The 18,178-nt window shown below is 50.2% G+C and overlaps 10 protein-coding genes across 18 annotated transcripts; 5 read left to right on the forward strand and 5 right to left on the reverse strand.

Annotated features, from left to right (window-relative positions):
• Window positions 1-316: 316 nt before the first annotated feature.
• KVP18_004021 (uncharacterized protein) lies at window positions 317-1,042 on the reverse strand (the record flags this gene model as incomplete). Its single annotated transcript, XM_067956255.1, has 1 exon — window positions 317-1,042. One exon carries the CDS (start codon window positions 1,040-1,042, stop codon window positions 317-319), a length of 726 nt encoding a protein of 241 aa, XP_067808602.1.
• Window positions 1,043-1,140: 98 nt separating this feature from the next.
• On the forward strand, window positions 1,141-2,517 carry KVP18_004022 (uncharacterized protein; the record flags this gene model as incomplete). Its single annotated transcript, XM_067956256.1, has 1 exon — window positions 1,141-2,517. One exon carries the CDS (start codon window positions 1,141-1,143, stop codon window positions 2,515-2,517), a length of 1,377 nt encoding a protein of 458 aa, XP_067808603.1.
• A 59-nt stretch (window positions 2,518-2,576) lies between these two features.
• KVP18_004025 (uncharacterized protein) lies at window positions 2,577-3,197 on the forward strand (the record flags this gene model as incomplete). The annotated part of the gene is made up of 1 exon (XM_067956259.1): window positions 2,577-3,197. The coding sequence occupies one exon, from the start codon at window positions 2,577-2,579 to the stop codon at window positions 3,195-3,197; it is 621 nt and encodes a 206-aa protein (XP_067808606.1).
• Window positions 3,198-3,391: 194 nt separating this feature from the next.
• On the reverse strand, window positions 3,392-6,302 carry KVP18_004016 (uncharacterized protein; the record flags this gene model as incomplete). Of its 3 annotated transcripts, XM_067956241.1 has the most annotated exons (10): window positions 3,392-3,500; window positions 3,529-3,636; window positions 3,694-4,053; window positions 4,084-4,465; window positions 4,495-4,596; window positions 4,659-4,735; window positions 5,161-5,400; window positions 5,443-5,912; window positions 6,008-6,116; window positions 6,157-6,302. In XM_067956241.1, 10 exons carry the CDS (start codon window positions 6,300-6,302, stop codon window positions 3,392-3,394), a joined length of 2,103 nt encoding a protein of 700 aa, XP_067808589.1. The 3 variants fall into 3 exon arrangements, with proteins under 3 accessions (XP_067808589.1, XP_067808590.1, XP_067808591.1); XM_067956243.1 differs by lacking the exons at window positions 3,392-3,500; window positions 3,529-3,636; window positions 3,694-4,053; ... (2 more) ...; window positions 4,659-4,735; window positions 5,161-5,400 and having other exon boundaries at window positions 5,412-5,912; window positions 6,032-6,116; XM_067956242.1 differs by lacking the exons at window positions 3,392-3,500; window positions 3,529-3,636; window positions 3,694-4,053; ... (4 more) ...; window positions 6,008-6,116; window positions 6,157-6,302 and having other exon boundaries at window positions 4,080-4,283.
• A 932-nt stretch (window positions 6,303-7,234) lies between these two features.
• On the reverse strand, window positions 7,235-7,757 carry KVP18_004017 (uncharacterized protein; the record flags this gene model as incomplete). The annotated part of the gene is made up of 4 exons (XM_067956244.1): window positions 7,235-7,348; window positions 7,405-7,534; window positions 7,609-7,698; window positions 7,732-7,757. 4 exons carry the CDS (start codon window positions 7,755-7,757, stop codon window positions 7,235-7,237), a joined length of 360 nt encoding a protein of 119 aa, XP_067808592.1.
• Window positions 7,758-8,351: 594 nt separating this feature from the next.
• KVP18_004018 (uncharacterized protein) lies at window positions 8,352-14,383 on the reverse strand (the record flags this gene model as incomplete). 6 transcript variants are annotated; one of them, XM_067956245.1, is made up of 8 exons in its annotated part: window positions 9,966-10,184; window positions 10,225-10,314; window positions 10,361-10,610; window positions 10,651-10,895; window positions 13,258-13,452; window positions 13,514-13,736; window positions 13,799-14,037; window positions 14,108-14,383. In XM_067956245.1, 8 exons carry the CDS (start codon window positions 14,381-14,383, stop codon window positions 9,966-9,968), a joined length of 1,737 nt encoding a protein of 578 aa, XP_067808593.1. The 6 variants fall into 6 exon arrangements, with proteins under 6 accessions (XP_067808596.1, XP_067808598.1, XP_067808595.1 ...); XM_067956248.1 differs by lacking the exons at window positions 9,966-10,184; window positions 10,225-10,314; window positions 10,361-10,610; ... (3 more) ...; window positions 13,799-14,037; window positions 14,108-14,383 and adding exons at window positions 8,352-8,636; window positions 8,727-8,804; window positions 8,850-9,098; window positions 9,140-9,258; window positions 9,329-9,545; XM_067956247.1 differs by lacking the exons at window positions 13,258-13,452; window positions 13,514-13,736; window positions 13,799-14,037; window positions 14,108-14,383 and adding an exon at window positions 9,707-9,922 and having other exon boundaries at window positions 9,987-10,184; window positions 10,382-10,610; window positions 10,651-10,892.
• Window positions 14,384-14,578: 195 nt separating this feature from the next.
• On the reverse strand, window positions 14,579-15,385 carry KVP18_004019 (uncharacterized protein; the record flags this gene model as incomplete). The annotated part of the gene is made up of 4 exons (XM_067956251.1): window positions 14,579-14,587; window positions 14,625-14,837; window positions 14,881-15,149; window positions 15,214-15,385. 4 exons carry the CDS (start codon window positions 15,383-15,385, stop codon window positions 14,579-14,581), a joined length of 663 nt encoding a protein of 220 aa, XP_067808599.1.
• A 651-nt stretch (window positions 15,386-16,036) lies between these two features.
• Window positions 16,037-16,325, forward strand: KVP18_004023 (uncharacterized protein; the record flags this gene model as incomplete). Its single annotated transcript, XM_067956257.1, has 2 exons — window positions 16,037-16,205; window positions 16,255-16,325. 2 exons carry the CDS (start codon window positions 16,037-16,039, stop codon window positions 16,323-16,325), a joined length of 240 nt encoding a protein of 79 aa, XP_067808604.1.
• Window positions 16,326-16,347: 22 nt separating this feature from the next.
• On the forward strand, window positions 16,348-16,973 carry KVP18_004020 (uncharacterized protein; the record flags this gene model as incomplete). Of its 2 annotated transcripts, XM_067956253.1 has the most annotated exon segments (3): window positions 16,373-16,466; window positions 16,551-16,861; window positions 16,878-16,973. In XM_067956253.1, 3 exon segments carry the CDS (start codon window positions 16,373-16,375, stop codon window positions 16,971-16,973), a joined length of 501 nt encoding a protein of 166 aa, XP_067808601.1.
• A 904-nt stretch (window positions 16,974-17,877) lies between these two features.
• KVP18_004024 (uncharacterized protein) lies at window positions 17,878-18,154 on the forward strand (the record flags this gene model as incomplete). The annotated part of the gene is made up of 2 exons (XM_067956258.1): window positions 17,878-17,896; window positions 17,970-18,154. 2 exons carry the CDS (start codon window positions 17,878-17,880, stop codon window positions 18,152-18,154), a joined length of 204 nt encoding a protein of 67 aa, XP_067808605.1.
• Window positions 18,155-18,178: the final 24 nt, after the last annotated feature.

Genomic DNA, 18,178 nt, shown 5'->3' on the forward strand with positions numbered 1-18,178 from the left:
GAAAAGCCTCCCTCTGTGCCTCCATCTCGCTGGGAGAACCTAGAGGGCACGAGTGGGACTTCTCGCTGGAAGCGGAACTGCTGGAGCTGGAGGAGCTGCTCGTCATCGGTTGGACTGATTGTATTGATTATAGGGGCTCATCATGTGGGGTGTGGGGAAATGAGGAATCAATGTCCAAGCGAGAGTCACCTGTGTCACGGGTGACATGGGTGAGGGATCTGGGAGGGTGTGCGGTATTTGTTCCGGCCTCAGTTGAGTTTGTTAGATTGGTTGACCAAACAAGAGTTTGATGCGGTTGCTTCACATTTAAGACGTTTCATACTCTCATGCCATCCAGCGTCTCCAGCAACGGTAAGCATCGCTGTACTGCCGCTCTAAGAGTCTTTTCGTTGTAGAGGTCAAATAGAGGAGTCCCTTTTACGTAGAGGTGGCGAAGCGACGGCAGGCGAGGCGCAATGCAGGCAAGAAAGGCGGAAGCATCAGAAGAGCCGAAGTCATCGTCCTCGAAGAAGGCCTCGATCTTGGTGCCGAAGAAACCCAGCACCTCCAGAAACGGCAGGTGCGGAAAGTCGGAGATGCGGATCGACGTGATGGGGTTGCAGGAGAACGAGAGAGACCTTAGTACGGGGTGGTTGTTCAACGTGGTGAGAAGAGGATAACAGTCCCCTATTTGGTTGTTGCGAAGGTCGAGTTCTCGGAGGTTTGGCAGCATCTTTTTCAGGTTAGGGCAGTCCTCTACCGTGGAGATGTGGTTGTGACACAAGGACAGTACTTCGAGAGAAGGCAGTGGAAACCGAATTATCGGAAGTGCTGTGAGGGAGTTGCTCCCCAGAGCAAGTTCTTGCAGGTCAGACGTCACAGAGCAGCCTGACACCTCTAGTGCAGTTTCTAGAATTTCCAGCAGGTCGCTCGTGTCCACATTCTCTAGGAAGTTCTTCGAGATGTCAAGAGCCAGTCTGCTTGCGCTCCTGTCTATGATTTTTGTTCTTGGAGGTTTGACCTTGATGGCGTCACGAATGCTGGCAATGGAGTCTAGGTGCATGTGTCTGAAGGACACCCTGGTGCCTGATGATTGGCACGTTACAGCCCAAGACGACTGGGCAATGGACGACTCGCTCATAGAAATCAGCACTTCCGAGAATGACAGAGAGTGCGCAGGCCGAGGCAGACTTATCCTCGACCGACTCCTTGGAGAAGAAACCAGCTGTCGAGGACCCCAGGCGTTACCCTCGAGACGTACCTGACCGCCTATGGCGCGTTCCGCTACCTTATGGTCCTCTGCCTTCCTTGACAATCGTACCGCCGTATACGACCACGTTCGAGATGCACTTCAAGAAGCGCTGGTTGGGACAGTCCATACTCGACGTCTTCACGACGGAGTTCCGCGCTAAGCCCCGCTGCTACTATGAGGCCGCTATCGCTGCTGGACGCATCACTGTCGACGACAAAGCCGTTCCAGCCACCTTCAAGCCCAGGTCCAGCGCGGTAGTGAGGCACACGGCGTACGTGCTGGAGCTGTGCTCATGCGCGGGATCAGTCTGTGTGCTGAAGGAGGACGATGGGTGGATCGCAGTATCGAAGCCTTCCGGCATGCCCTGCCACCCGTCAGGACGTTTCCAGAAGCTGTCTGTGACCAGCATTTTGAAAGCGGATACGGGCGCAGACTACATTCATCCTGTGAATAGGCTAGATCGTGTAACCACAGGCGTGGTCTTACTGGCCAAGAATCCAGATACCGCGAGGACTCTGTCGACTGCTCTGAGCTCCATCCGAAAATACTACCTAGCAAGAGTGAATGGGAGCTGGGATCGACCGCATCAACCCCGCTCGTGCAGCCCCGCTATCCGCGAAGGGTGGTTCGTGGTGACCGCATCGCTTTCAAAGGACCAGCACAAACCTGGGTCGCCTCTGACTGTGGTGGTCGATGAGGAAGGCAAGCTAGCGGAGACGAGGATATCTAAGACGCTCCGAACATATGAAGACGGCACTAGTTTGGTGGTTGCGAGACCCGTTACGGGCCGGACTCATCAAATCAGGGTGCATCTGGCAACGCAAGGCATGCCAATCGTGAACGACGACCTGTACGCCACCAACGATACCTCCCGCACTGAACAGATGGAAGTTGTCGCGTCCACAACTGTTGAAGGCCGACCTCTGTCCGTCTCGGCGACGTACATCGCTGGTTCGGGCTGGTCAAAGCATACAGCGGGACCTCGACCTTCATGTATCGTGGATGTACGTACCGAAAATTTTGAACGACCTGAGAGCGTCGGTGATCCGCAGGAGGAGCCAGGGTGCTACTCGGATGTTGATGGCGGCCACTTCCTTCGGTACCACCTTGAGTATCCGGTGGAGATATCCCTGCACGCGTATCACATGTCCATTCCAAGCCGCAAACGCAGCAACGACAGCCTGAACCTCCGAACTGCCGTGACAGCCGAGATTCCGACTTGGGCCCTCGACATATCTGAAGAAGAGATTTCGGACGTTATACAGACTGACCTAGAGTCTGACTGAGGCGGTCTAGGAAATCTACCTAAATATGGTGTCGAACACAGATGTGATAATTTGATTTCATGATGCTGAGAACCGCAGATTTCCATGCTCGCAACGCGCCTGCCTCGATGGGCCAGTTGGTTTTGTTCGCCTCTGCAGCTCCGAATCATTCCGCGCACGATAGAGAGTGGTCCCCGCCTAACCGCATCAGAATGGGTAGAGCCCTGCTCAAAAATCGTGTTGCCTTTCTAGAGCCAGGCCCAGCGATTATCGCACCCCACCATCCAGCAGATGCTGTTATGGACCTGCAAACCTACAGGATACCAACCCAGAAGACGAACTTAAGCTCCGCTGGGGTTAGATTGCCGGAGTCTCGCGAAATCTATGACATACCAGAAGTCTCAGAAGATGATGCTGAGGAGGTAACGTCGGCTAGAATTTCCTCAGAAGGAAACTCGTTTGCTAGCCTATCATCAGGAGAGAACACGTCTCAAGACAGCAGATCTTCTGCTAGACTACGACGAAGCATGTACTTGATGGATATAATCACCGACCATGACGCAGACATCCCAAAGCTCAACGGCAAGCCTCGAGCACTGATTCCCCAGCAGTTGTCGACCGAGGACAGAAAGTGCAGTGCGATAAACGTCCTGCTGTCCCGCCTTCTGTGCGGTTCGAACCAAAGGTCGCCCAGTTCATGATTCAGTGGATTCATAGATTGCTATTGTAACATGTGAAGTGGTTGCTACAACGTGTAGTCCTCCACGACATCCTCCCGTCTGCGATTCAGCACTCTCCAGTTGCGCTTTAAACCGAAGCTAACCACGGATCGTCCTACCTGCAACAAATAAAATATATCTCAACTAATGAGCCATACAAGTAAGATAGTCATAATCTAACCCACCTGTATGGTCAAGGGCACCATGGGGGATACGGTGACATTACGCGGCAGTCGAATGGTAGCTCCAAATTTCGAGTCCAAGTCCTCCAGTAGGAACGTGCCACTAGGTCACAGACGTCCGGGGCCCTCACCTCGACCTCTCCTCTTTATTATCTTCAAGTCCAAAAACGGTACGGATATTTGTGGTAACCGTCTCCATCTGATGAACAGGCTTTACAAATCGGATAGCGGCGTGAACTCTGGGGATCGAAATGAATGAGGCGCAATGCAGCGAAGCTGTTGATGCTCAGGATTACCTTGAAATCGAGATGTCCTCCAAGACAACTTCGCTCTCGTGACCTCGGCCAATCTTCACTTGTCCTGGCTGGTCCATACATACGAACACGAAGCTGTGTGGTAAGGAACGCCTTGAGGGCTCTGGGGCGGAGTGAGCGAAACACAAAAAGGATACGATACCTAAAACGATCATCGGAGAAAATAGCTTAGGCAGCGTGAGCAAGTCCACAGCCTTTCCTGCGACCTGCACCGATCTTGGGTACGTCTGGGCGCAGATCTCGCATGCAAGCTCCTTCCAGTGCAGGGTGAGGTGATGGGACGACCTGTGGGTTGTCATTCGACCTGCCATCCAGGTTCGAAGGCAGGAGAGGTGGGTATACCTACTATGAGCATCTTCAAAAAAAATTTACCGGAGAGTCCCTCGGCACTTGCAAACCGACACCAGAGGGTCGCTTCCATAGTCCTCCACCCCCAAGCAGACGCGACAGGCGACAGTTTCTGACTCCGTGTTCGGAACGTTGGCAAATTCCGCTTCTGGAAATTCCCATCTCTTGTTTCGCAATGCAGCTGTCAGAGCCACCTTTGTAACAATGATGTCTCGAACGAGCATTTCAAACCTGCCTAGCCTCAGTCTGTCTCCCGTTCGCAAGGGGAAGCCTTGAGGAAGGCTCCGAAGCACCAACCACGGGTGCTCGTGGCTCTCCAGCGCGGGCAAGAGGCCTCTAACCTCGGCTTCCAGTCGGCGACAGCCAGGTGCCACACGGACGAGACCGCTAGCAACGTGGAGGATCGCTGAGATCAGGTCTGCTGGGAACGCTCACCCAAGATTCTGGCGTTCGCAGTGGTCTGCAGGACACTCTTCGCAGATTCAGCCGAGAGCAACACACACGCAGCTTGAACGCCCACCAGCCAGTACTCGGGCTCTGAAACGGAGTGAGCCTCTCACATGAAACACATCACGCCACAATATTTTGAATGATCCTACCTGCTAGACCACACCGAAGGTGTTTGTTCACGAGGTCCTCGGCTTCGAAATCGAACAAACCATGGGTAGCGCCCAACCTGAAACAAATTAGACAGGCGTCGTATGGAGATCGGCTGACTTACCATGTAGACGTCGCGACTTTCAGGCGTAGGTGCTTCTTCCCTAAGCACCTCACATCCGTCATCTTTTTCGGATTTATGCCTGTAGGCTTTTGGATGTGTGTAGGGAGTGCATGTGGGGTTCTCCAGGCAGTGAATTATATGCAGTTCGACTCATGTACATCTCATTCATCGACGACTGAGAACTTCGAAAGTCACTCGCGTTCTTGTTACACCAGAGTCGTTCCAACAGGCAATTGTGAACGTCGTGGGAGGAAGAATGCGTGAGGCTGTTTCCGAAGTGTTGCTACTGCCGCTGCGAAAAGTAGTTAAATGGGGAAGAAATATGTCCTAAACAAATATGTCCTAGAGAAATACATCCTGGAGGAGTAAGCGGCGCTTACCATGAGGAGGTCGGAGTTCCACGTACTCCCTCTGGAACGATCCCTTCGATGATGCCGGTTCTGATGTCGAAAATCAGCCCGACGGAATCAGGCATGCGCGGTTTAATAGTCCATTGCAGAGTCGACCATTCCACATCACCTGTGACCATCGGCTCTAGACGCACGAAATCGAGTGGCACGAATGAAAGGCACGACTGCCCGCCACTTACGTTGGGGAGGTAGTCGCTAGGGACAAGGTATCTGGGTCATAGTCAACACAGGAGAGAACGTAGAAATTCGTACCTCAATCTCAATGGTTTCGCCGTCTCAGAAGGGAGGGAGGGCGTTGTCGGCTGTGGCGTAGCTTCCATCCGCCGGAGACGTTTGTGAATACCGTCACCCAGTATCTCTTGAAGCCGCTCCTTGATCGACTGCTCAACGTTGAGCCCCACCGAGAAGTTCCCAGCCTGTAGTATGACGACCCCCACGACAGCCAGCAGATTCTGCATGGCCAGGTCAGCTGTGCCTGATGAAACGGCGAAGGAGTTGAACGCCAGCGTAACAAATGTTAACAAGCCGACAAAGTTCATGGCGCATCGGAAGTAGGAGGCCAATTCGTTTTCCACTGAAAGGCCGATCGTCTCAAAGAGGTAGGAGGGCACGAAGTTGCCGAAGAGGATTTCGAAAGAAGAGAGGAGCTCATCCAGGTCTAGGCTCCCATCGCAGTTGACGTCCATTACTTCAAACATCCGTTGGATGTGGTGAGTAGGCAACTAGAATAATTTGAAGAGGAAAGTTCATAACAAGCCGAGGTCAAATAATCAAATCTGCTCTGCAGCATGTGAATAAAACGCGTATAACACCCTACGTGCAGCTCCATGCGGCTAATCACCGTCTTTAGCATGCGGAAGTCGAGGCCGACGGCGTTCAGAGACAGGATGAAGGGAGATATGTTCTCTGGTGGAATCAGACCGTACCTTGAAAAAGATAGTAAATTGAAATAAACGTAAAACTCACCTGTTAGTAGCGTACTTCTTGTAGGTTCGTTTGAAGTTCGCAGTGTTAATCGGTGCCTGAAAAAAATCATTGGCCGACATGATATCGAGTATTACCGTTAGGGTCATCTGCAGCAGGCTGTACGTTGCTTCCGACCACAACCCCATCCGGAATAATTGAGGAATGCGGGTTGAAATCGTCTCAACAGAGACCGCACAGCCGATCGTGGGGTCCAATCCAACCCGGTCCATTCCGACACGTAAAATCTTTTGGTTGATTCGAGCTTGCACAGAGAGCTGTTGGAGTATGAATCCGTCCTAAATCATAAAGGCTCCATAAATAAGCATCTAGAGCACTCTACTGACTGGTAAGAAGTCCGTGATAATCAGCGACGATTTCGGCAAGTCGTTCCACAAGCGAAGGATTCCCTCCGGCGGCAGGGTGATATTGCATAGGGACAAAAACCTGAAGAACGTCAGAGGCGTCAAAATCTAATAGGTAACAATCAAAAAAAGGTACCTTTTGAACATGGGAAACACCAGAGTGCCCTTGAAGGTGTAGTTTGAGTCAACCACGTCTCCCCAGCGAGCTGGCACGCCTGCAAGTGAAACAGGCCGCATGTAGATGTGGGCAAGGCACGTCGCAATAGTGCTCGCTGGAACAACCATCAGAACGAAACTCAATGACAGCACACTGACCCGGCAAGCATGTGGGGACTTTCTCCTCAGTGCAGTTGCATACAAGCAACCAGAAAACTTCCGCGTGTTGCAAGCCGAAGCAAAGCCCGTTGCGTACGCACACGTCGCAAAATAACGCGAAGGAGATTAGTGGATTGGCCGGAACGGCAGGCATGTAACCAGCGGCTTCGGACGTCTCCTCGGTGGCTGAAACAGCTTCAATGCAGCGCCCACACAAATTATCCTTCTAAAAAATACCTCACAATCATTTCGTAGTACGCGGTCAGTTAGCCTGATGAACTCCACGATGTCGCTCTTAGACATGACGCCTGACGAAAGGTGAAAGGGGAACCAATATTAAGATTATCCTTAAAAATATATAAATATTTTCAGTATTAAGATTCTCCAATAATACATTGGACTCAGAATATGTTGGACTCGTATTCCTTACCAGGAGATCTGGATGTGAGCGTTTGAAAGCGACTGATATGCTTGGGGGACCACCCATTTAGGTAATGCGTCCAGTCGAAGACAATCTGAAGTTCGTATGATTTTACATTTATACAAGTCAATAAATAGATATTGAACTTACTTGTTGGAAATCACCGATAACGTCCATCGCGACCACTCTATCGTCGGCTGTCACCCCGTTCTCAGCCAGGGCGTGAGCTACATCGGAGTGAGGGAAGTGGTGAGTGCAATCGATTCCGATGGATCGAAGGCTGAAAATATAATAAGAAACCAGGAATGGATTGAACCTCGTGCCCGAATAGCATAAAAATCCGCAAGTGCCTACCATACGTTAACTGCTGCAAGGTTCAACTTGCCGTCCGTCAGCAGAATGTAAGCCTCGTCAGCGAGGTCCTTGTCGAGGAGATCGGGACCCCTGGTGGAAATGAGGAGATGAAAACAACATCACCTACCGTCCCAAGGCGGCAACGACATTCTTGACTCTAATGCGGTTGCGTTCGTAGACGGTCTGCGATGAGAGGAGCTCAGCACACGACGCGTTTTCTTGAGCCAACGCTTTAAAAATATGGACGGAACGATATTGCTCGACTCACACTCAGCGGTTTGCCTCTCGTCATCCGTCAAGGGTGTCAGCAGGTCATCAGCGAAGAGATCTACTCCCATTAGTCGCAACAGGAACTCGTACGCTAGGATGTCATCAAATTAAGCATAAGAAAAAGTGGAAGAAATGGAATTATGCCTCACATCGCATCCACAAATGATTGGAGAAGACGAATCTCAGCTGCTCCTCCAAAGCCTCCAGTGTACAATGAGACGCTTTGGTCCTCTTGACAGCTTCATGGACAACGCCGGCAACCTGCGCCGCGGGAGCGAAGATTACGACGTCCTCGCGTGTCACGCCGTCGTCTCGGGGCTCTGTCAAGGTATGAGCAGCGAAAATGAGACATAGCTCACTGTTAACGTCAATACGCTTCAGCTCGACTGATTGTCGAGTCACAATTTCGAAGTCCACCAAAATCCGCAGCACTAGATCCACCTGGCAGACGCATCAGAATGAAAGCCAAGTATTTAATATGTATTGTATCGTATTAAAAAACCAAATATGATACGAGTGTCGCCCACCTGCAGAGTTGTCTCCTGCGAAGGGTTTAGAGCGATGATGCGCAGAACTTGGCCTATCCTTTCGCGGTGTTTTGTCATGTACTGGTGCAGCCATCTCAAGGCGCTACCGGCTGTGCAAGGCGGGAAGTCAGTGAGGAGAGCTGAGTTCTTTTCGTGGACGTCCGAGAGGGGGATTCGCACACTGCAATCAGTTATGCGGTTTGTCTTTCTCGTAATGTGCACCACGATAGCCTGGAAATACGTTGGAAAGTAACCGAAAAAATGCTGCGATCAACGATAATTGCGGACCCTATCACAGAAATCCGAAACTTTTTCTGCCACATGAAGCGGATCGAAGACGTGGCTGTAGGCGGAGCAGAGACGGCGTTGGATGGTTTCCGCCGTGACCAAAAGTAGGATCTGGGAAATGATTGAACAGACAAAATATAAAGTTATCGTTCGTACCAATAGTCGTCTGCAGACATGCCGGTTAACAGTACTCCTGTTAATCCCCAAAGTCTCCTCTCTTCCAAAAATCGGCGACAACAGCCGAAATTGAATCTCCAGAATACGGATCGCCATATAAGACGGACTGGCGAGTAACCGACTGAGGCTCTCGCGGGACTCACCCTGGGACGTCTGTTCGAATACTACCCTCAGTTTGCTTGTGTTAGGGTCGTCAGGAACCCTGTCAGAACATTCAGAGTCTGAGGTCTGGAAAGAATGATGTCGTTTTGCTCCACATGCGCCCTTACGTCCTCAGCGTCGCTCTTGTAGAGATTCTGCGTTCGAATCGGATCCCAGAAGCCTTCGGAGATCTCGTGGTCCGAAACTTCCGACGCCGCACTCATCTCGTCGTCAATGAGGCCGTTCGCTGGCGCAAAAGTAAATAAAACATCCGAAGAAAACGAGCTTCTAAAAAAACTTAATATAATATAAAATACCTAGACCCATTTTCTTTTGGGGAAAGACCTCCTCGTAGTCAACATCCACACACCCGGGCCCAGCATCCAGGTAGAACTCGGTGAGGTCTTCTACAGTGGCCTCTTTCGTCTCATCCATATCTCGACCTAGCCGGTGGGAGAAGAAGATAATGTCGTCAGTAAACCAGACACCGTCGCTGTAAAGTATGATGCATAACTGCGAAATATCCTCACGCATCCTTGTCAAAATATTCAAAAATCAATTGAATTTTGATAACTCTTGAGAGTTCGGAGGCCGACGGAAACGTGCTGTAGGCCACGAGAACTCCTGTGAGAGTGGCTGCCAGAGCCTCCGATCCTCTAACCACCTGAGAAAGAATGAAAACGGCGAATCAAACATCAGCAGCTTCTAGCGGGATCACTCACCTTGTAGTCCCAGTTACTTCCAAACAGCACTCCGTCTTGCAGTTGCAGCCGGTCATTGGGCAGCACGTGGTCGCGGACCTTGGCGCAGGAGGCCTCTGCTGCGGTGGCGAGGCGAGAGTAGACGTCGTGCTCGAATTTTCTGGAAGATTCTGGTTTCGATCCAAAAAACAGTGTTAAAAAATAAATGTGCTCCAAATACATTATTAAAGATAATAATAATGTAAAGATCTCCTTACGCATCAGAGGCCGTTACGTGTTTCCGCATGAACGACCATGTGGTCAGTCGATCGATCAGTCGCTCCCCCCACATCTCGTCAGTGACCACCTCTGCGCTGTCCTCTCTGTCCTCGTTGAGGGAGCAGCGAAGTTCCGAACGCGCCTTCTTTTTTGCAAGCTTCAATTCTTCGAGAACTCGGTCCTCAAGGAGTCCGTCGTCTACAAGTCCGGATTCCTATTAAGATGTCAGAGGCCCAACAGAAGCCATTTCTCACGATTCTCGTTTGGGATTTGTCCGTCCAGTTCTCGATGGCAATGGCTACAATGCGTTGAAGGTACTCCTCAATGAACTCTCGCACGACAGTCTGTAAAACATGAATTAGAAAAATATTTTCCATAATGATTATCTACTATTAAGTAAGCTCTTCGTACTCTGGCAGTCTCGAAGTGGTACCGAACTCGGTACATTAGAAACGCTCCCAATCCCACGACGGTCGCAGTCGGTAAAAACAGAGGCCCATTGACCAGGAGTGATACGAACACCCACAGCAAAACGCAAAGAATCGAAGTAAAGCAGACAATGTTGCGAAACAGCTCGTTGAGGAGGATACCGTACGAGACCGCAGTGGCCACTGGTGGAAAAAGCCGCTCAATATGCCGTCTGGGAGACATCAAAAAGGATAAGGCAGCACGTTGCTTACGCTGTGTAGGCGAAGAGTAACTGCCAAATGACAGCGGAGGCGACGTAAATCGAGGTGAAACACATGACAGGCGGCATCTGAGAGAAAAACTTCAAGGGTTCCTCAGCGAAGAAGATGTCGAGAACGAACGAGGAGTCGATACCCGTATGCGGTTTCTGTTGGAACGTCATGAAGGTGTAGTTGTAGAGGACCACAGCAGCCAGGAGCTGTAGAGGAAACACCAGGAAGAAGAGGTAGGTCATGAACTGGAGGGATTGTTAAATATGAGCGCCCCGTATTCAAGAGTAGATATCGCGTATGGTCCATACCAGCATTCCCGACGAAACAACCACCTGTGGCACGCCAAACATGCGGAACATGTCAGGCTGGGAAGTTGCGGTGACCTGAGGCACGATTCCGCTGGGAAAAAGAATTGGAAATCTTCTAGCACAGTACATTTATACCAATCACAGTACATTTATACCAATCCCAGTACATTTATACCAATCCATATCTTCTGACGTAATACATAATTAATAAATATTTCCCTTTTACTCACATGCCTCCCTTTGTCCTTTTGGATTTGAGCCCATAAAAGGCGTCGTATCGTATCAGGTAGCTATCGCTGGATTTTCCCCACCAGTGTGGGTCATCGCGAAGAACGCAATCTAGCACGATTGGGACAGTCCTGCGGCAAATAAAGCAAGGGAACACACATCTTTCCTCACCTGCTGACTGACTTGCTGACACTGACGTGCTGGAACTCCTGCTGCATATCAGGGGGCAGGTAGTGGGTGTCGACGAATCGACCAACAAGGGAGTGATCAGAGACCAAGTACTGTCCGGGGGTCATGAAGACACCTGAATTATAAGAGGTGGGTAGTCCCACGGCTCTGATCCTCAAAAGGCAGTGGCCTTCGTAGGTCGGGACAGACTTTCAGAGGAACGTCTCGAACGAATAGACCGAGTTCTAGAATCCGTTTTTCGTCGAGGATCTCCTGCAAACCATAAGTAGATACGAAGACTTTCGCAAGACAAATATCTGCACTGTAAATACCATTTCCAACTTGTATGTGCGGCAGAAGGAGGCGTATGCGAATTCAAACTCAGAGTACAGGAGAGTGGCCTTCACGAGAAATCCGTTACTAATGGCCACCACGGGAACAGACACCGAGCTGTGAAGATATGTAGAACAACTAACAATAGCATGCTCTTACGCATCGTACGGCTGGAGGGTCATGGTGACATAAAAGGATTTGGAAGCGGCGGAGTCAGAGAATTCACAGGAAGCCACCCAAGTGAAGGAACCACTGCTGTTGATCGGTTGCCTGCAAAACATACGTCAGAATCGCATGTAATAATATCCCACCCGTCATGAAGGCTGGTTACGTAACGGTCGGATTTCTGTTCAATCAGGTGGAGATAGACGGCCATGGGAGGCTGGGGAGTGTTTCGCCAGACCCACGAGAATTGATGCTCGTGGCCATGGAACACGGTGATGCCGGGGATGTCTGGAGTGCGTTAACGGACGCGAGGTATGTCAACCTACCGTTCACGAAGACAGCCTGAGCATGGTCGGTCTGCAGCCTGGTAACGGGTTGGTGGCGGACGTACATCCAGGTGTCGGGCGTGTAAAGTTGCGCAGTGACGTCGCCCCATAGGACGCCGTCTGTTGGACTGAAACACGTTAAAAGAGTAAGAGACTGAAACACATACCTTTCCATCGGAATTTCGAGCGGGACATACCCGTCGTACCCTATAATATGCCACCTGCGGTTGCACAGGATAACCATATCCACGATTCTCATGTCCTGAGCGGCCAAAAATCGCGATGTCGCGGCATCGTAACACTTGATTCGTAACAGAGAGTATCGAGACTTGTTGAAATTGAGCGTCACGGATGCAGTGGACGGAATCCGTCGGCAGTGACGGTATTGGTCACGTTCCACGCGCTACGACGACGTGACTCGACTCAGATAATACACGCCCTACCTCGGCTGGCCCTGATATGATTACCGTTTGCATCTGCTCATCCTTTGCCCCGGGAATTTCGGGTACGAGGCTGATCTGAAAGCGGAGGCTCATCACTGGATTCTCTGAGGCGGCTGTAAATAGAGTTAGCTTTTCGTGTAGTCCCGACAAGAAATACAAGGCTAGTAGGTTACCCCTGTCAACCTCCGACAGCAGGGGTTCCTCCTCAGGGGGATCACAACATGCATTGACGGCTGACGTCCTTGTCCTCCGGCTTGAGGTCGTCTGGACGCAATCCATCATAGTAACCACTAGGTTCGTTAATCTGATAAAATTATCAATGAGAGCATAGACCACATAATGAATAAAATAATTAATGAAAACGTACATGATCCGATACTCGTACATCGGCACCTCCATCATCATTCTGCGGATAAAAAGCTCCAGTGAAGAATTCTTTGCTGGCAGAATTAGCTTTGCCATGACGAATACTGAAAAGCGGTTATATACAGAACACACCTCTCAGGTAACTCACGGATGTTCATACTCGTCGTCTCTATTCGTCCGGTAATCGGATGTGACCAGCTGGAGACGGCCTGAAAGCCAAGTAATATTCAAAGTAGACTTATAAATATGTAGCATTGTCAAAATACCCACAGAGGGCAGATGCTGCGATTTCTGGAAAGCTAGGACTCGAAATCGATAGAGTCGGTGATACTCTAACTTCCATTCGAATCTGTGCGCTCGCACATACTTCTTTCCAGTGCAGGGCAGGGTGAGCAGGCGTTGACGTCCACCAATCATATCAATAGAGCCAACCTCGGAATGGGCGAATGGTATGAACCACTCTGTCTGCTACAGCATTGTTAAACAAAAGATTGAATGCTCCAGTAAAATATATGCGCAATCCTACAGTAGTTTCCAAGTCGTCAGTCGATTCCATTTGAAACGTCACTTGCACGACGAACCGCTCCGCTTCCGGGTGCTGATCAACGCCCCACCTTAGTATCACAGCAACCGAAGCAGGCCGAGAGTCCATGTGGCTCACACGAATATGCCAGTCGCTGACAGGCGCCACAGCGGAGTACAGGCGGTAGGAGGACTCACATGCGATCTCGCGATGAGTGCTGTTGTTGCTGGGGAGGGAGTCATAAACGAGATCAATGAGAATTAATTCCGCTGAAATAAATATACTTACAGGTAGAGAATCTGGCCGACGTTTGCATGGAGTCCAGTGCAGAAAACCCATCCCATCACCACAGCCACGAATAGGTTGATTCCTACAGCTGCCGAGAATGTCATCGTGTCCTTGGGAGTCACGACGTCCATCACGACTGATGTGTGACGGATGTCGAATATCGTTTCCTTTCCCAGATCGTGATTAAACACCGGGCGAATGTTAGGAGCGCGCACAACCTTCAGAGTTTCCCATAGAACCTGGACAAACAATGAACCACGATAATAATAACTTATCATCAAAGATACAACAAACAGTCTCACTACCCACCCTGAACTCCATTTTCAGCAAGTCGTTCTGACAACTCGCGTTGGGGCGGACCAGTCCCAGTCGGCCACCAATGGCGGCGTCACTGTTCAAGTCGATAGTATCGACGGCCTGTTCCTCCACGCTCCAGACAGAGTGGTCTGTTCTGACGAGAGTGCTGTTGTCATAGTCGAAGAACTCGGTGTCCCAGGTCCGAGTAAGAAAAGCCGGAACCCAGTCAAGTCTGCAATACAAGCCCATCATGTGGAGCTCAAAATCTCGGTGGTGAGGGTAAAGCATTCCTCCGGAGAGGATAACGAATCTGGAGGACAAATAACCAACGGAGTATCATTTATCACTCACGCGCTGTTGTTTCCAAGGAAGGCATCTGAACTGATCAACTTCCAAACGCCCTTGGGAAGGAACTCGCCCGAAAGAATAATACGAGCCATCCACGGGGCGCTCGGGTTCTGAGCAACCCACTTAGTGATGGATTTAATCTTTCTGGAGAAAAATTAATAAAATGATTCCAACCGGCTACTATTGTTTGGATTGAATCGCACCTGAACGACAGAGGTAGGAAATGAGGTGGTTGCTGTTGCTCCACCCCAGCCCAAGCGTTGAGCGTGAGCTCGCCCTGCGACGGTGGCCTCGCCAGGACGTACAGTGGGAACTGAACTCCTCGCAGGGTGACGTCTATGAAGGAACTTCCTGACCAGACCAGGTCTTTCGTGGGAAGAGCTCGTAGAATAGACTGTAATGAATATGATAATCGCATATGTTAAAAAGACTCTGACCATTTGGCCTTTATGCTCGGCCCCGACCTCGACTCCCCTTATCAGAGCCTTTCTCGCCAGCACAGATCGTAGGAATGATCTCAGAGGAAAGCGAGTCTCAATCGTGATAGGTGCCGACTGTGACGAGAGGTAAATCGAGTCCCTGGATCCGAAATCGTAACCATCCCGGTCCCCATCTAGGCGGAAAATGGCGGCGCCGTCAGCGATGGACAGCTGAATCTTCTTGGCTTGGAGGACGTTCAAATCGACGTACCCGTGAAGGACGTCCACTGGAGGAGGAAGTATTCATTTAATACCAAAATAAAAAGATTTATCTACGCATAATATTCCTACGAGTGAAGCTCTGTTCGACGATGAGAGGCACCTCGCTGTTCACATGCACGTAGGCCTCGTCGGCCTCGAAGTCCACGGTAAGGTTCCGGAATCGATGTGTGACGGAGAGGTCGAAATTGACAGTACAGTGGAAGTAGGAATTTAGTGAGGATGCTCGCAGGCTAATTTTCATGGAGTCGTCCGATAAGAGCTGGATTTCAAATACGTTCAGTGCCTACCCGAAAGGGCTCCTCCACTTTATGGCCCCAAGGTGACCAGTCCGGACTCCGAACAAGCCAGTGCTTCATTGTTACTGAGGACGTGCCTGAGTCCGATCTTGAGAAGAAGACTTGACAGTTTCGGAGGTGCAGGGCCACATCCATCATGGCAGGTAAACCATGCGTCTCGTTGACAATGACACTAGAAACGTTTGAGAAACCCCAACACAAAAAGAGTCGTATTATTATAAACCGCGTCTTAATGTTATTTTATTTTCGACACTCCCACCTTTGAACTGAGCTAAGGAACATCGCCACGGTCGCCAGCAGAGTGACGCAGATGCCCACGAAAGGCGCCAGTGAAGGTCTGTAATCCAGCACCGCCATCGGGATGCCAGGCCGCACCTAGAACTGATTACACGCTCCACACAAAAGAGCACGCCTTACTGGAATGGTGCGAGATATCGCTGGACCGGCCTTCCGTCTAGGAACGAGCTCTACTTCGTAGTCGTGCGTTGGCATATTGAGTAATTAGTACGCGTTCGCATACGGAAGTCTTGTACTTGATTGTAGACATGCATGTGTGCATGTCGATGAACGTTTAAAGTCGACGAATCAGGCATTTTATGCAACACAAGAGGCCTCGTACTCATCCAGGAACCCCCACGAGAGTCCCTTCAGACGACCCTCCCGAGTCACTGTCAGCGACTAAGACTAAGGCTCAAACGTCGGGTCCCAAAGCCAGCCGGAAGAGGACTGCCGCTGACAGGGAAGCGGAAGCAAAAGCTCCTCCGTGTAAGTCGAATTAACTGAAAGTTTATTGTTCTTTTTTGATACATTTCAGATATCCACATGATGATCGTGCCGCCACAGGTGCTGTTTGCCAGGCCGAACTCCAACACCGAAGACCCATAACTCCCCACACCATAGCTCATTAATGTGCATTTCGATGGTTTTCGCGCATGACCTTGCTAGGCGCATTACCCCTGAGAGGTCGGTCGAATTCGGAGCCTTTGGCCAGCGCCGACAACCTGAAGAAGTGGATGGGAAAAATATGTGAGTTTTCTCTGTTAAGATTAAAAACCCACGAATCTATGCGTATTTTTCGTCGCAAATGAGCCGAATTTATTTTCTTTCGAGTGGATCATAGACGTCGAACGAAGTCCGAAAGTGGGCTAACTGATGTTGGCGCATCCGACGGTTCCACTGCAGTTCCTGACTTCGTACCGATTCTCTCCAACCATCACTTGGTGGATATAGACCCGCGTATCATGATATGCAATGGTACTCTTAAGAAAGCGTTCACGAACCACACCCTGGAGGGCATTTTGGATCAGGCCGAGAAGCTGCATTGCAAACCAAAAGACCTGTTCGCTTGTGTAGAGAAGTTCAAGCCTCAGGACTTCGACTTGAACAGGGAGACTGCAATTCTTGCAGAGGTTGCTGAGACCGTAAGTTTTTTCGTAGGGTTACAGGATGTATATAAAATCTCTCTTATTTTTTCCGTCAGGTCCGAAAACTAAACCGAATGGCGCCGAGGACCTATCTCGACACTATTTATGAAGAAGAAACGGATGTCAGATGACTGTGTATGCAGGTGATCTTTGTAAATTATATTTTCGGTGGTAATCATCATTTGCCAGTTGATGTATCTTTGTCGGTCGATGAATCGTTGTCGGTCGAGGAATCTTTGTCGGTCTGCAGACAGTCAGGAACCATTTCATGTTCCACAGCGGCTGACAGAGTTCCCAGAGTGAATCTAGATCCCAGATTCGACAGGATGCTCTCGAATGCCTGCGTCATGTGAGCGAACGATTTCACGAGAGAGGACCTACCGTCCAGTTTCCACTTCTAAACGAGGTTGACGGCGTGTGGAGTATTACAATGGAGCCTGGTAGACATAGCCGCTCTACAAATGTAGAGATGGCCTCAGGGTAATCCTGAAGATTCACGTCGAGTGGGTAAACATCCCCAAGCACAGGCTGGTAGCTGGGAGGAGATGATACGTTGACTTTCTCGTCGACCTACCGATGCTTCTTCAGCACTGGTAGCATATCAGTGAGCATTACCCCACAAGGAGGCCGAAACCATTTCGGTCGCTGGTTGAGATTGGGGTCCGCCTCTAGGAGAACCGCTTCGCATTCCAGTAGGGCGTTTTCGAAGCTTTCTGATGATATCTGCAACGGGGTTTGCACACACACCAATGTAGCCTCACATCTCGGGTGCATTTCTCGTCGTAGACCAGATGATTGCCGAGTTCGTGGCCGCGCTGCACAGCCTTCCGTAGAAAATCCTTTCCGAAATCATTGAGTGCCTGGGAGCTGCGACGTACATGAACTGAAACGAGTAATTAATTCCATACCTGATGACAAAAAACGTTGCTCGGACGCCAGCGGCGTCCAGTAGGTCCAACAACCTCTCACAGGATTCAGCGTCCAAGGGGGGAGAATCGTCTATGGTAAGCGCGATGATCGGTCTGGAGCCTCGTTACATTATTGTTGTATTATTAACATATTTTAATTAGTATATTTCTTTTTCAGAAGTATTTTTCTTTTTTAGAAGCGCACTCATCAGTGTGCACGCGCCATCTGACAGGAGCGAAAGCGGCGCTTCTTCGGCTGATCATCGCCGTAAGCCTGCGATTCAAGCCGTTTGAATTGATCATCCTCCAGAAAAAGGCGACCAGTCGCGAGGTGAGCGACATAAACAAGGAATTAGGAGGTTTCACACAAAAATGTTTATGAACTTGGTGTCGGTCCCGTGGGGGT

Source organism: the organism of the source record quoted next (assembly GCF_019968955.1).
Source record: "MAG: Porospora cf. gigantea A chromosome Unknown PgA_NODE_446_length_18178_cov_320.364, whole genome shotgun sequence".
Lineage (NCBI taxonomy): Eukaryota > Apicomplexa > Conoidasida > Eugregarinorida > Porosporidae > Porospora > Porospora cf. gigantea A.